The 15381-nt window shown below is 57.0% G+C and overlaps 1 protein-coding gene across 2 annotated transcripts in view; it reads left to right on the top strand.

The window, feature by feature from the left end:
* Window positions 1-2671: 2671 nt before the first annotated feature.
* Window positions 2672-15381, top strand: part of LOC105471887 (collagen type V alpha 1 chain) — a 208003-nt gene continuing 195293 nt past the window's right edge. Inside the window, exon 1 of one of the 2 annotated variants that reach the window (XM_011724690.3) lies at window positions 2672-3205. In XM_011724690.3, coding sequence (XP_011722992.2) covers window positions 3091-3205 — 115 coding nt within the window. In that variant the 5' untranslated portion in view covers window positions 2672-3090. The remainder of the gene's footprint in view (window positions 3206-15381) is intronic. The other variant, XM_011724688.3, reaches the window with a different exon arrangement.

A 15381-nucleotide genomic window follows, 5' to 3' on the forward strand; every position in this document is an offset into this window, starting at 1 on the left:
TAGAGCAGTGTTGGCAAGGAGTACGCGTGCAATAAAGTTTTCCAAGGACTCTCGTTTTGCTCAGTTGTGGGGGGGGCATGGAAGATGGTGAGTTGGGGACAATCGGCACCAGTTGCTGGTGTCTGAATCTGCGCAGGGGTGGTCCTGGTGGCAGTCGTGTGGTCTGGATGCTATGGGGAGGCAGGCAGTGCACACTGGGCTCCAAGCACAGAGACCTGGGTCCAAATCTGGACTCTATCACGAATGGACTGGATAAGTCCCCTGCCCTCTCTGGCCCCTGATTTCCTCATCTGTGGACGGGAGAGATGCCAGTATTCCTTACCGGTGCATGAGAACTGATGCACATGTGGGTGAAGAGTGTGAGGCAAAAGCCTTAAGACGTGTGATATTGTTAGTTTGGCAACAGAGTTCAAATCCTGATCTTCTGGGTGGAGACTAAACTTCCCATCCAGCCAGATCAGGGCGCCCAAGACTGTGGCCTACGTGTCAACCCGGACTGAGTACTGCCAGGCCATTCTCCTATAGTCCCTGGCTGACACATCAGGTTGCCAAGTCTGCGAACTTCTCTTTGAGTTTCCTGGTGGGATAGAAACTCGTCTCTCCACCCAACTCAACGCTCAGATGAGGGTGGAAACTCACATTTGACAGCTTTCCAAGCCACTGCACCACTTGCTCTTCAAGAGAGGATAAAGTGGATCTGTTATGGCTGCTTGAGCTGCAAGCCTGAGCCATCTTATCACTGCTGAGAAGTCAACTTTTGGGGGACCTTGGGGTGGTCACTGGAGTATCAGCTCTTAGGGCACCGGTTGTGTTAATTCAGGCCAAAGTTTAGATGCTGGCTCTGAGTTACAGGAGGGCTTGCTGACAGGCACGGATGTGCACATGGGACTGTCAGAAAGGAGCCCCACTTGCACTTGGGGAAAAAGATAATATCCCAGCTGGAAGTTGGAACCAGAAAGCTTGCACTCTCTTCTGATAACCAGGCCATGCCCTGTGTCAGCACCCCTAGTCTTCAGGGGGAAGCTGGACCTCTTGCTGGTGGGGGTGAGGGCACTCCAAGGACCAAGCACAGCGGGGGCTGGTGCGGAGGCGGGGGTTTGATGGAGTATCTCATTCACTGAAGCTCACAGGCAAAGTAAACGGCCAGTGGCTGCAGGTTAACCAACGCACAGACACGCACACAGGCACACACACACACACGTACACAACTCACACACACTTTTCCCTGATCACATATACTTTATACAAGTTGTAAAAAAAAAAAAAAAAAAACCAAAAAACAAAAAAACAATCAAATAACAAGGAACATTTGCTTTACTGAATGTATCTCAAGCACCTCCCCACGTCTGTGTGTGAAGAGCTTCTCATTCTTTTCCTGTGAAATATTTGATACCTATGCAAGTGCATGTGTTAGATATGGAGACTAAAAGCCTCATCACCAAGTTAGCAACAGCGACCTATCACCCAGCTCTGGAGCTTGCCATGGCTATCCCAGCGAACCTAACCTCGGATGCCTCCCTCACCTCCTGTTTCCAGAATGGTGGGAATTAAACGGCATTTGGGGAATTTCACACCCAGTCTGGAGATGTAACTGGAGAGGGGAGTCCCAGCCGTGTCTGGCATCCCTGGCTAAATTGTTTGTTCAAAGGGAATGGGGATGGCCCAGGGTTTGCAAAGCCTTCTTAATTCATTTCGATTCCCTCTTTTAAAAAAACTAGCCCTGCAGCCCTTGGGGAAGGGGCGTGGGTCAGGATTCAGGAGGCTGTGCAGGGAGGCCAGGCCTGGGGAAGCTGGAGGGAGAGACGCCCACCTACCACACAGGGACTGGTGGGCCTCCTGCTGGAGGAGACCCTGAGGGGCTTAAAGAAGCCAGGCGGGAGTATCAGGGCCCCAGCTCTTCCCTGAGAGCAGTCGTTCAGGAATGCCTTCTCCCTGCGCCAGCTGTCACTCCCAAGGGGGTGCCTTCTTTGGTTTCCTTTTTATTGCAGAGGGGCCACCAGGGAGTGGGTAGGCGTGAGGGGTGGGGGCCTGGGGCCTGCAGAACCAAACTTCGCCTAATTAATAACCCAGATGTTCCCGTCCAAGCACATGGAGGTCTCGTGAGCTCTTGGGAAGTCAGACCCCAGCTCGGTCCCGTGCCAGTCTGCAGTTAGGCGGCAGGTCCTCGGTCCGGGTTGACACGTAGGCCACAGTCTTGGGCGCCCTGATTTGGCTGGATGGGAAGTTTAGTCTCCACCCAGAAGAGGAGCTCTGAACTCCTCCACGTTAAAGAAAAAGTTAGGCGGGGTAAGCTGCAACTTTCTTTTTAACCCGAAGTGAGCAAACCTCGGGGCCCCTCTGCACTGGTTCTTGGAGCTCCGCCAGGTGCGGGCACCTGGGGTGGGAAGAGTAGGGGGGACCACGGTGGGCCCCTGGGCTCCGAGGCCGCCCCAGGCCCGCCCGCCTACCGGCTCTCAGAGAAAGAACAGGGGGCCGCGCCCGCCCCACGTCCGCTCCGCCCCGGGCCAGCCCCTTCCTCGCAGCGACTCGCCCGCTGTCTCCACCCCCTCGCCCGCGGCGCCCAGTGGGAGGCGGGGGCTGGCCTCGCCAAGCCCGGCGCCGGGCTCTGATTTGCTGCGGGCGTTGGGGATCGACAGCCTCAGCGGCTGCCTTCCAAGAGAGAGGGAGGGAGGAAAAGGGGGAAAAAAGTGCTCGGCGCCGAAGGCGAGGTCCGCACTCTCCGTCCCCGCGGCTGGCGCAGGACCTCACTCGAGCGGAGCGCCTACGGGGAGCGGGTCGCGGGGCGGCGGCGGCGAGGAGGAGGCGAGAAGGAGTTGGAGGAGGAGGAGGAGGCGAGGGCGAGCGAGCTGAGCGGGGTCCCGGCCGCCCCGCGGGCCAAAGTCGAGCCCTCCCGCCCGTGGGCGAGCGCGCCAGCCGCCCCTTCCAGAACAGCCGCCGCCACAAAGAAGAACGGGGGGTGCCGAGGTCCCCATGACCTCCTAAAGTGGTGCGGTCCCCGCTGAGAGCGCTGCCCGGGCCGTGACCCGCGCCCCTGTGCGTCCCCGCGCGCCTCCGAGCGCCCCTGTGCGCCCCGGCCCGCGCCCCGCCGGCATGGACGTCCATACCCGCTGGAAAGCGCGCAGCTCGCTCCGCCCCGGCGCCCCGCTGCTGCCCTCGCCGCTGCTGCTGCTGCTGCTGCTGTGGGCGCCGCCTCCGAGCCGCGCAGGTAAGGGCGCCTGGGGCGCGGGGATGCGGGATGGGGCGCGCGCGGCCCGGACGCCGCTGTCATCCCCGGGCGCCTTCGCCCGCAGAACTTTTCTTCCTTGGCCTGTGGAGTGCACGGGCCAAGACCACAAATGCCATTTGCTGCCCGCCCCCCCCTCCCCCCCGAGATGACGACACGCAGACACAATGCCCGCGGGCGCGCCGCCGCCCCCTCCCCAAACTGGCGGGTCGGGTGGGGCTGTCGCGCGAGCCGAGGATGGACCGAGGGCTGGATTAGCAGGAGGGGTTGTCCACGAGGCGGGCAAACTTTTGTCCCGAAACCTTCCTTCTCTGTCCCACATCACAGGCGCCCAGCTTGGGCCGACACAGCCCTACAGCAGAACTTCCTCGCTCAAAACCGCCCCCTAGAGTCACAGCCCTTCAAATCCCGGGACTCCTGGGGTGGGGGGAATCCCAGAAACCTGGACCCCCAGCACTGAACTTCCCCCAGGCACTCTTGCTCTAGGCTGAGCTGGCGCCCTGCTTTCCCCAGGGACAGCGTTTCCTGCAGTCTTGGTCACCTAAGTGTTCGGGGGCACTGGGGACCCCTGCAGGGTGGTAGACAGCCCTGCTCCTAATCCCACCCCCAAACTTCTTGATCCCTGGAAGGCAGCTTTTCCTGGGTTCGCTGCTGAGAGATGGGATGCGTGGAGCAAAGCCAGAGATGGGTTTGCAGGCGGGGCTGTGAGTGGTTGGGATGATATGCAGATGTGGGATTCCTTCTGCCAAGGGTCAGCCCTTAGAAAGAGCCCTGCTTCCCGGGGAGGGCGCTGCAAGGCGAGGACTGTCTGCATCCCTGGCTGGGTTCTCGAGGATTCAGCTCTCCCTGGCGCAGCTTCCTGACAGGGGCATTTTTCTAGGCATCGCTCTTGGTAGTTAGTGGTGGGGTGGGTTTTCAACAGACTCTCTAACATCAGAACCCTCTGCTCTGGAAGGTCCCCTGAATCCTTATTGACAGGTGGGGAGATGGAGGCTCAGAGCTGTGTGCCGCCAGGTCAGAAGTGGCGGGCAGAGCGATGGGACCGTGGGCTCAGCGAACGGCTGGACCAGCCCGCCGCCTGCCAGCAAGAATGCTTCTCTCTGCTTCACGATTGGAAGACAAGTGGGAAGAATCATTGTCCGTGTTCTGCTTGTCAATTAAAATACTCTTTTCCTTTTTTCCTGGCATGATCAGTGCTTGTTGGGCTAACTGGATGAACTGCAGTCTGGGTGTGGGGGCTGCCCTGGTGCTCTGGGGGAGGAGCCAGGAGCCTGGCCTGACTCCCAGGACCTGGGATCTCATCCCTGGGCCGCCACCAACTCTCTCCTGACCCTGGGGTAACTGGGCTTGTGTTTCTCCAGGGGTCAGCTGAAGGTGGGGGACAATAGAGGTCCCCAGAAAAGTGGAGAGGAGAAGGAAGGTGTGGTCAGGGACCATGCCATTGCCGGAGAACTGGGCCCTGTCTCAGCGCCTCTGGGGACTTTCGACAGAAACTCAAGAGGGAAGTCCTTCAGGGGAATCGTCACCCTAGACAGCTGGGGCAGGGCACTGGCTGGGGACCGTGCATCGGCCCGGGCGTGGGGTTCCATTTCCCTCCCTGCCCATCTCCCCGCCTCCACACTGTCTTTTTCCCTCTCTGATTGCCCTGGCTAATCGAAGTGTGGCTCGTTGGAAGTGGGAGTGAGGACGGCCCAGAGCGGCGGGCTTTGGAGTTGGACATTTTGCTTTTGACAAAACAGACTTTTAGAAGCGTGCGAAGAGACCGCTTTACTTCGTGGGTTTCGCCAATGTCTCTCCACCTCCCAGGGTGGGACCTATTTGGAAGTCATCCTCGGAGCATGGCCAGAGGGGGCGGCTGTCCACTGGAGATGCAGGCGCGGCGGGGAGCCACCAGCAAGTGGCCGCTGTCTTCTGTGTCTTGGGATCTGCCAGATGTTTTCCGAGGGTTTTCTGAACACATTTCTTCTGCCTGCCTCCTTTTGGCCAAGTGTGTGAGGGAATGAAAAGTAGGATTGCATTTGGGGCTGCGGAACAGTGTAACGGGGAAGGAGAGTATGGGAAGTGAAACATGACCCCAATATTTGGAAATTGAGGTCATCTCCTCTACACGCCATTGGTTGACTCCAGTCACGTGATTGTTTTTTGCAATAATTTGTGGGGAGCGTCGGCCAAGTTTTGTGAGACTTGACAGATATCAAATGGTTAAATTTCCTCTGACTCAATCGAGTTGGCTGAAAAGATATCCTTTTCCATCCTCAGCCCCCTCCCTCCCTCTCCCCATAAAAGAGCAGCGAGTGGGAGGAGCTCAGAAGCCCCAAGAATTCCCCAAGCCCTCTCCCTGCTCTGCTCCAGATTTGCCGGAGGGGTTGGAGTTTTGGTCGCCACCCAGGGCTGTGCCCACCCAGCAGTGCCACAGCCCCAGGCAGGGGCATGTTCCCAGTGCCAGGCTCGCAGCGGCTTCTCCAGTGAGGTTACCCCTGGGCTGCTCCTGCGGGGCTGGCCAGAGCCTGCTCTTCACCCCACCCTGCAGATATTTCTGGACTCCCCACCGCCACGCCTTAGCCGAACACAGCTGGTACTGCCCGTCCCGCCCTGCCTTCTCGCTGCCTGGCCTGTCTGCCTGCCCCTGCCTCCTCCCTGGACCGCCCCATCCCACTTCCCGGGAGACAGACCTTGATGGGTGGAGCAGGGGCTGCGCAGAGCAGTGAGCTGCCCCGCTGGAGGCCCAGGATGAGGCCCGGACACTTCTCGAAGGCACCCACTTGGGAGCCTGAGCGAAGCTGCATCTGGAACAGTGCAGGACCTGTCCCTGCTTCGTCATGTGAAGTGGCTCTGGGAACGGCCTTGGGAGACAGTCACACACGGGAATGCAGGGGCTGGCACTTGCCTGGCCTGTGGTGAGCATCAGCTGCACCATCTCACTGCATCCTCACCCTGTTCTGAGAAGGGACAGAGCCTAGGAGTCAGGGGGCAGGGATGCCAGGCCCTGTCTTCCATTCCTGCTCTGGGGCCCTAAGCCAGCGTCCACTCTCCGCCTGGCATGGTCACTCTTTGACTTATCAGAGTTCCCTCTTCTCACTTCCCATCGGTTTATCAGCTCTCCCCAGGGAGACGGCCAGGGCCCTGAGCTGTAGTCCCGGCCTGGGGGCCCAGTCCATACAGGGTCCTGGGAGCAGAGCCATTCCATTTGGCCAAGACAGCGTTTAAGTTACTTTCTTCCTCTTTCCCCCTCCATCCTTTCTTCTCTCCTTCCTTCCTCCCTTTCTTCCTCCCTCCCTCCCTCCCATCCCCTTCCTTCCTTGCCTTCATCCCTCTATCCCTTCTCTTTTTACTCCAATGCCTTCAAGAGGAATGCAGTAGCCACAGTCTCCACCACTCGCCTCTGGCCACCCAGGCCTCTCCACACATCAGTATAACCTGCCTGGCCCCTGAAGGCTTTTGCCTTTTCACACGAACTGGGCCTGTCTTGGGGAGACAGAGGCAAATGGGATGGGACCCCTCATTTCCCTCCGGGAGCTCACAGTCTCACATGCAGACTGTTGTGAATTTTACTCAGGGGCCTACGTGGGATGTGCTGGGTCTTGTGTCCGACAATCTGGGAGGGTTCATTGCACTGAGGAGAGCCGGGGAGCTTCCTGGAGGAGGCGATGTGAAACTGACCTTCCCTCCTCCTCTTCTCCTTCCTTTTACTGTAGAAACGAACCTCCTTCGTGGGGCTCTCCTCTGCCTCTGGCTTTAATCTCGCTCACCCTCTTCCCTCCTTCCTGACAGGACATTCCACACCATGTCCCAGAGCTCTCCTGGGCGGCTGCCTTGGCTGGAAAGCCCCTCATTCGTGGGTTTGGCAGGTGCCCCCAGCATCTGTTTGCCAGGGGACTGCAAGTGCCCCGAAGCGAAGTGGCAGATCCCGGCAGCTTCCTTAACCCTTTCTCTGCCCCCGTTCCTCCTGTTTCCCTTCAGTGGGCCCTGCTGGCCTGGCACAGCGAATTCAGTGTGCACAGCTCTGCAGACAGCTCCACGGCTGTGGCCTAGGATGTAGGGGCCTCTGGGGGCGATTTTGGGTACCTGTGCTGGGTGACAGGTGGTCCGATGTGGGAGGTGACTTTCCTTGGCAATCAGATTACTGAACCCCAGGCCAGCAAGGTTGGTGTGAGGCCGGAGCTGAATTTCTGTGCCTCTGAGGGGCCGTCGGGTGGGCTGGGTGAGGACAAGTCACTGCGCCTCAGCTTCCCCTCCTGAACATGGGGAGAACTGCATTTCTTGCTTTGAGGCATGGTTGTGAAGACTGATTGAGGCCACAACTGTAAGAAGCTTTGCAAGCTGCCTGACCTGTACTTGGCACTGGCTGTGTGGGGGCGTTATCACCCCCATCTTCAGTGGCGGTTTTGCAGGAGGAAAGAGCAGTGTTCCCACAGCCCTCTTTAGATATCTGCAGGTATCCCAGAGGCACAGGTGAGGGAGGTGTGCCTGTGTGGGGCCTGGCCCTGCTGAGACCCCCGGGGCTCTGCTGTCATCCGCTTAGCCGGTCTCTGCTGCCCCCTTGCCTTCCTTGGCCTCGGTTCTCTGCTTTCCCACGGAACCTCATGGGGTCATCATCCAGGCCGTGGGGTGTGATGCACGTGAAAGGTTTTAGAAGCCAATTCCAGGGTTTGCACTTATGTGTGCGTTTGTGTGTATGTGTATCAGGCCACGTACATGTGTGTATAATGTGTATGTCTCCCCACAATCTGCCTGCGCACGTGTGTTTGTGGGTGTACATGTGTGTTTGAGTGTGCATGCATGCGCATCCTTGCACATGTACATGCGTTCACGTGGGTGTCCCGGGCTGACTCCACGTGCAGGACCTGGTGTGTTTCAGGAGCTCGTGGCAGGGCGACGTTTCTCTCCTTACCGTGACCTGGCCCCAGCTGGATGGGAGAGGAGGAGATGGCTGGACGGGAGAGGAGGTGGAGCCTGCCGGTTGAGCAGGAGGCTGTGGGTTCGCTGCAGGGCAAGCTGGGTCTGGCTGGATCCAACAATTTCATGTCTTTTTAAGCTCCCAGGAGGGCGATGTTGCATGATGGCTCCCGCTTCTCCTCTATTTACATTCTCCCATACAATCGACTAGTCTGCTGTCAGTGCTTTGCCAAGTGTCAGTTTTGATGTTTCTGGCCTGGCTGGTGGATGTGCCGAGATCCTGCAGGCAGAGCCTACAGCGGCCCTTGTGGTGGTTACTACTGAGTGTCAATTTGATTGGATTGAAGGATACAAAGTATTAATCCTGGGTGTGTCTATGAGAGCGTTGCCAAAGGAGATTAACACTTGAATCAGTGGGCTGGGGAAGGCAGACCCACCTCTGATCGGGTGGGCACCATCTAATCAGCCGCCAGCAAATACCAGGCAGAAAAACATGAAGAGATGAGACTGGCCTAGCCTCCCAGCCTATGTCTTTCTCCTGTGCTGGACGCTTCCTGCCCTCGAACATCGGACTCCAAGTTCTTCAGGTTTGGGACCGGCTCTCCTTGTTCCTCAGCTTGCAGACAGCCTATTGTGGTGGGACCTTGTGATCATGTACGTTAATACTTAATAAACTCCCATATATATATATTTCTATTCCTGTTCTGTCCCTCTAAGGGAACCCTGACTAATACATCCCTGCTCGTAGGCAGGACTGCAGCCACCAGGACATGGCGTGGGGACCAGGGTGGCATGCTGGTGAAGGACAGGCAACCAGCAAGATGCCTGGATTCCTACCCTGGTTCCAGTGTCTACCAGCAGTGCATTTTAACCACCCCGTGCCTCAGTTTCCCCATCTGTAAGAAGGGGGTGATGACTGTAACTACAGCAGGGTTTTAGTGATGTCTAATGCATTACTCACATAAAGTACAGAGTAAGACCCTGTTACTGCCCTTGCCACCGGGGACCCCAGTGCAGCAGGAGGCTGTGAGGCGGTTCGGGGCCCTCTACTCACTGGTCTGTGCGTGCTCCCTTGCCATCCTGTGTGGGGTCACACTGCTGCTTCCCTCACTGGGTAAGCAAGAGAAAAGGTAAGGCAGTAAGCACCAGTGGTCAGTTCAGCAGATCGCTCACTGCTTGCTGCCTCTGAGGCTCTGAGCCTGAGCCAGGAAGACGCATCCTTGGGCAGTCGCAGGCCGGGCCAAGTTCAGCATGCAGCGTGGCCCTCCCCTGCCTCCTCCAGCCACTTGCTCTTGACAAGGAACTGAGGTCCAGGAGGTAGATGAACCTGCACACCTCCCAGCTGCAGGCCTCTGTTCTGTCTCTGTGACGTGATGGCGTCGAGTGGTGGCTGATCACTGAAAGGAGGTGTTTCCGGGTGGGTGAAGTTGGCGGGGGCGGTGGGGGGGGGCTTTGCCATCTCAGATGTTGTTTTTGTGCCAGCCCAGCCTCAGGCCACTGGAGAGAAGACCGTAGAACGAGCGAATTGGTGGCTGGATGCTCAGTGGAGGGGTGCGGGTCACTTTGAGTTGTCCGTGTCAGATAGTCCGAGCCGTCACACCCTCAGCTTCCTATTAGCAGAGGAGTTTTTCTGGAAGAATCTCAAACTAGGTGATAACCCCATATTAGCAGTAAATGTCACCATCCTTTGGTGACTCAGACCTAAGAAATGGAACCACAGCATGACCCACTTTTCTCAAAATTTAATTATGCAGAGCTCCGGGGACACGGGCTCAGCCTATTTGCTGAGATGTCTCTGCCCATGAAATGGAAGCTTCCTTTATTTTCTGTTTCCTAGACCTGTGTTCTTATAGGGAAATTTGTTCTTCTGTCCTTTTCTTCCTTGCCAGGACCTTGGCAATAGGGTTTCTGGTGGGCTTTTTTTTTTTTTTTAAATAAATGCCACAAAGTGACATAAAAACAGTGTGGCGATTCCTCAGGGATCTAGAACCAGAAATACCATTTGACCTGGTGATCCCATTACTGGGTATATGCCCAAAGGATTATAAATCATCCTACTATAAAGACAAATGCCCATGTGTGTTTATTGTGGCGCTGTTCACAATAGCAAAGACTTGGAACCAACCCAAATGCCATCAGTGATAGACTGGATAAAGACAATGGTGCATACACACCTTGGAATACTATGCAGCCATGAAAAAGGATGAGTTCATGTCCTTTGCAGGGACATGGATGAAGCTGGAAACCATCATTCTCAGCAAGTAACACAGAAACAGAAAACCAAACACCACATGTTCTCACTTATAAGTGGGAGTTGAACAATGAGAACACATGGACACAGGGAGGGGAACATCATACACTGGGGCAGGTCAGGGGCTGGGGGGCTGGGGGAGGGTTAGCATTAGGAGAAATACCTAATGTAGATGACGGACTGATGGGTGCAGCAAACCACCATGGCACGTGTATACCTATGTAACAAACCTGTACATTCTACACATGTATCCCAGAACTTAAAGTATAATAAAATTTTTTTTTTAAAAAAGTGTGTGTATGTAGCAGGAGTGATTTAAGTTGAAAAACTCTGACCCTTGCACTGGGAAACAGTGATTTTCCAATGAGAACACGTGAGTGTTGTAACCTAGTGAAGCGACCGTCTTCCATTCTTCTGGTGGGTGGCCTGGGGGATCAGCACTCTTTCCCGTGTGTGGGTACAGAGGGAACAGGTGAGGTCCGTATGCGAAGACATTGGGTGTGTCAGCAGGTTTGTTTGGCAGCATTTATGGACCCCCAACATGAGTCGGACCTATGTGGGGGGCACAGGTGAGCGATAGGTGAGCCGTCTGTGCCCTACTGGGTCTTCCGCTGTGGTGGGGGAGTCAGCCATATGAACAGGTGGTTTTACCGAGTGAGGTGCAGTAGAAGTGGGAGTAGCATGTGGCCACAGCCAGTCTAGGGAGGCACCTGCCAGCCCCATGGGGCGGTGGCCAATCAGAGACCAGCCTGCTTCTCCAGGGCCAGCCCTTTGGGGTGCACGCATCTGAAGGCAGGCTCCCATTGGTGGATGCAGAGGGCATGTTCCCATGCATGTTCTTCCTCTGGCTCCTGTTCATATTTTCATATTCACACTGGACCCTGCTCTGAGGGTGGTCCCATCAGCACCTGTGATCCTCAGACCAGCCCTTTGTGCCAGGTGGGACGGCCCATTCTGTAGATGTGCCAGTCTAGCTCTTCAAGTCCAGCTGGCACAAGGGGATGACAGCCTCCCTCCACGTCCCAGTGGTCTCATGGCCTGCATTTTGGTTCAGGTCCGTACAGTCATATGCATGGATGCAAGCAGCCACTGTCCATCCTCAAGGCCAGGGAGGGCAGCATGGCTCCGCTCCCTCCGGCTTGTTTCCTGGGGCCGACCTGGCCTCCGTGGCAGCTGGGCCCTGGTGCTTCAGAAGGGGAGCCATGGCCCCAGACAACAGTGCTTACATGGAGCCTCTGCCTTGGTTTCTCCTTCTTCCTTTCAGATGTATAAAAATGCACATCAAGCCTGGGCACCATCTGGTGGCCTCTTTATTTTTTTAATAAATGCCACAAAATGACATAAAAACAGTGTGGCGGTTCGTCAGGGATCTAGAACCAGAAATACCATTTGACCCAGTAATCCCATTACTGGGCACCACCTCTACAAAAATTTCAAAAACAATTAGCCGGGTGTAGTGGTGTGTGCTTGCGGTCCCAGCTGCTTGAGAGGCTGAGGTGGGAGGATCACTTGAGCCAGGGAGGCTGAGGCTGCAGTGAGCTGTGTTTGTGCCACTGCACTGTAGCCTGGGTGACAGAGTGAGACCCTGTCTCAAAAAAATAAAAATTAAAAATAAAAATGTACACCAGAGAGCACAGTAGTCTCAGCTTTTCCAACTGTGGTTTCTTCTTTCTTCTGGAGGACAGAGGCCCAGCGTCTGCATCCTCGGCACACACTTAGGTCAATCACTGGGGCCTGTTGTGGGGGTGACAGGCAAGCCTGGGTGTGGGGAGAGCCGGCCTGATGCCTGTGGGTTCTGCACAGGTGGGATGGCAGGCGCAGGACAGAGGGGCCCCTGGGGGGACTTTTCTCAGGTCCTCTGCCTTCCCAGCACTGTGTCCATCAGGGAGGTTCCCAGGATCTGTCTTTGCTGATGATTTTCTTCCCTCAATTTTTTGTTTTGTTTTCTTTCTTTGGGGATGATCTGAAATCCTCTTCCCGTGCTATTTCTCTGCTCTTCCCCTGGGGAAAGGAGAGTGGGGAGAAAGTGTCCCGTGTCCATGTTCCTGTGGACGTTTCCCTTCCTTCTTCCTAAGGAGGGGTGGTGACTCCCAGAGGCTCTAAGGAAAGAAGGAGAAAGTGACACTGCCTCTTCTCAGACCCTTTGGCTGCAGAGTGTTCACATGGTCGGGGCGGGGTGAAGGGTGTTCTTGAGGGAAGAGGAGGGAACTAGATTTCTGACTGCAATTGTAATAGCTTTGTAAGTAATTATTATTCATGTTATTTAGGGTGATGATCTCGAATGGTTGTCTAGGTCAAAAAGTACTGCTTGAGCAGTGGAGATATCTCATCTGAAGGTTGAGAATACACAGAGCATCCTTGGGCCGGTGTGGCGGTGACAGTGAGCTGGTGACAACAGGCAGAGCCAGGGTAACACGGCTCTGCCGGGTGGGGCAAGGAGATGCCCCAGGTGGAGCCATCAGGAGAGGGAGAGGGGGTGGGAGGGAAGGTGAGCGACTGTCCTGCCAGGGATGCCAGTGTCATCCTCCTGCCAGTGTCATCCTCCTGGCCCTGAAACAGGTGGATATCATGGCTTCTCAGACCAGGCCATTTAGGGACATGTGGCAATGTCTGGAGATGTTTTCGGATTGTCGAATCTCGGGTGGGGGCAGGGCTATTGGCCTGTAGTTGGGGGAGTCCGAGGATGCTGCTCTGCACCCCACAGTGCACGGGACAGCCCCCACCAAAAAGACTGACCCAGTCTGGAGGCTGCAGGAATCCGTGGGATAGAGGAAGCAAAGGTGAGATTCCACGGCCCTGCCCCGTGGCCTTCTCATGGCTCATTGTCAGACAGCAGGGAGGGCCTCTTCTTAGGCCGGGTCCGGGGTTTCTCCTCATGGTGTAGACCAGCGGTTCCCACACTTCACCAGGCCCTGGCATCCCCCCGAGGCCTCTCTTAAGGCACAGATTTTTTCTGACTCAGGAGGCCCGGGGTGGGTCCAGGAAACTGCATTTCTAGCGAGGTAAGTTCCCAGACCACGCTGATGCCAGGGCGTCCGGGGTGCCACACTTTGCAAACCATGGGTCGTTCTGCATCCTCCAGCCCAGGGTCTTGGATTTCAGCATTAATGGTGGTCGTGGGGTGGGGAGGGCACCTGCCAGGGGAGAAGCGTTGGAGAGAAGAGAGGAGGGTGTAGCTGTTCCTCCATGCCGCTCAGGAACCTCCCACTTTCTTTTTTTTTTTTTTTTTTTTTTGAGATGGAGTCTCGCTCTGTCGCCCAGGCTGGAGTGCAGTGGTGCGATCTCGGCTCACTGCAAGCTCCGCCTCCCGGGTTCACGCCATTCTCGTGCCTCAGCCTCCCGAGTAGCTGGGACTACAGGCGCCCGCCACTGCGCCTGGCAAATGTTTTGTATTTTGTAGTAGAGACGGGGTTTCACTGTGTTAGCCAGGATGGTCTCGATCTCCTGACCTCGTGATCCACCCGCCTCGGCCTCCCAAAGTGCTGGGATTACAGGCGTGAGTCACCGCGCCCGGCCCCTCCCACTTTCTTTTTGGTGGTCCCCGCTTCACCAAGGACCCATGGTGCTCTTCCCCTGCGCACCTGGCGGGGGCACTCACTCATCTCCAAAGCGAAGATGCCGCTATCCTGCAGGTCTTAGGGAGCAGGGAGACCCTGGGGCTGGGGGTGAACTTCTAGGGAGGGGGTTTCCCGTGGATTTGGCCTTGAGATTCTGCTGTTGTTGATGTTCCTATTATGGGAAGATTCAGACACAGCACAGCAAAGGTCATGTTCTGCCTGGGGCCACAAGGACCAGCCCACAGCCAGCCCCGTTCCAGCCGGAGGCCGGCCCACGCCCCCGCACCCAGTGATTTGAAGCCAGTCCCTGACGTCAGCTCCGTTCTTTGGTAACCATTTCAGTCTGCGAAAGAGGAGGACCCCACTCCACGCTCACCTCAGCTTGCTGGCCGTGTGCTGTCTGTGCTTCTCCCAGGGGCTCCCCCCACACCCAGACCTCCCCTCCATCAGTACTGTGCTGGGTCCACAGGGCCGGGCTCTGCAGAGCCAGGAGTCTATAGGACTACAGGTTTATAGGGCTGGGGATCTGGAGGGCCGGGGTTCTACAGGGATGATGGTCTGCAGGGCTGGGGGTCTTTCAGGCAGGGGGCTATAGGGCTGGAGACTCTGCAGGGCTGGAGGGTCTGCAGGCTCAGGGGTCTCTCAGGCCCCTGAGGTAGGGCTGGGGTTCTGTAGGGCTGGGCATCTGTAGGGCTGGGTGTGTGTAGGGTGGTGTGTGTAGGGCTGGCGGTGTGTAGGGCTGGGGGTGTGTAGGGCTGGGGTGTGTAGAGCTGGAGGTGTATAGAGCTGGGGATGTGTAGAGCTGGAGGTGTGTAGGGCTGGGGGTGTGTAGGGCTAGGGGTGTGTAGGGCTGGGAGTGTGTAGGGCTGGGAGTGTGTACGGCTGGGGTGTGTAGGGCTGGTGTGTGTAGAGCTGGGGGTGTGTAGGGCTGAGGTGTGTAGGGCTGGTGTGTGTAGGACTGGAGGTGTGTAGAGCTGGGGGTGTGTAGGGCTGGGGGGTGTAGGGCTGTTGTGTGTAGGGCTGGGGTGTGTAGGGCTGGAGGTGTGTAGGGCTGGTGTGTGTAGGACTGGAGGTGTGTAGAGCTGGGGGTGTGTAGGGCTGGGGGGTGTAGGGCTGGGGGGTGTAGAGCTGGAGGTGTGTAGGGCTGGGGGTGTGTAGGGCTGGGGGTGTGTAAGGCTGGTGTGTGTAGAGCTGGAGGTGTGTAGGGCTGGAGGTGTGTAGGGCTGGGGGTGTGTAGGGCTGGGGGTGTGTAGGGCTGGGGGGTGTAGGGCTGGGGGGTGTAGAGCTGGAGGTGTGTAGGGCTGGGGGTGTGTAGGGCTGGGGGTGTGTAAGGCTGGTGTGTGTAGAGCTGGAGGTGTGTAGGGCTGGAGGTGTGTAGGGCTGGGGGTGTGTAGGGCTGGGGGTGTGTAGGGCTGGGGGTGTGTAGGGCTGGGGGTGTGTAGGGCTGGGGGTGT

This window comes from Macaca nemestrina, chromosome 14 (genome assembly GCF_043159975.1).
Source record: "Macaca nemestrina isolate mMacNem1 chromosome 14, mMacNem.hap1, whole genome shotgun sequence".
NCBI lineage: Eukaryota > Metazoa > Chordata > Mammalia > Primates > Cercopithecidae > Macaca > Macaca nemestrina.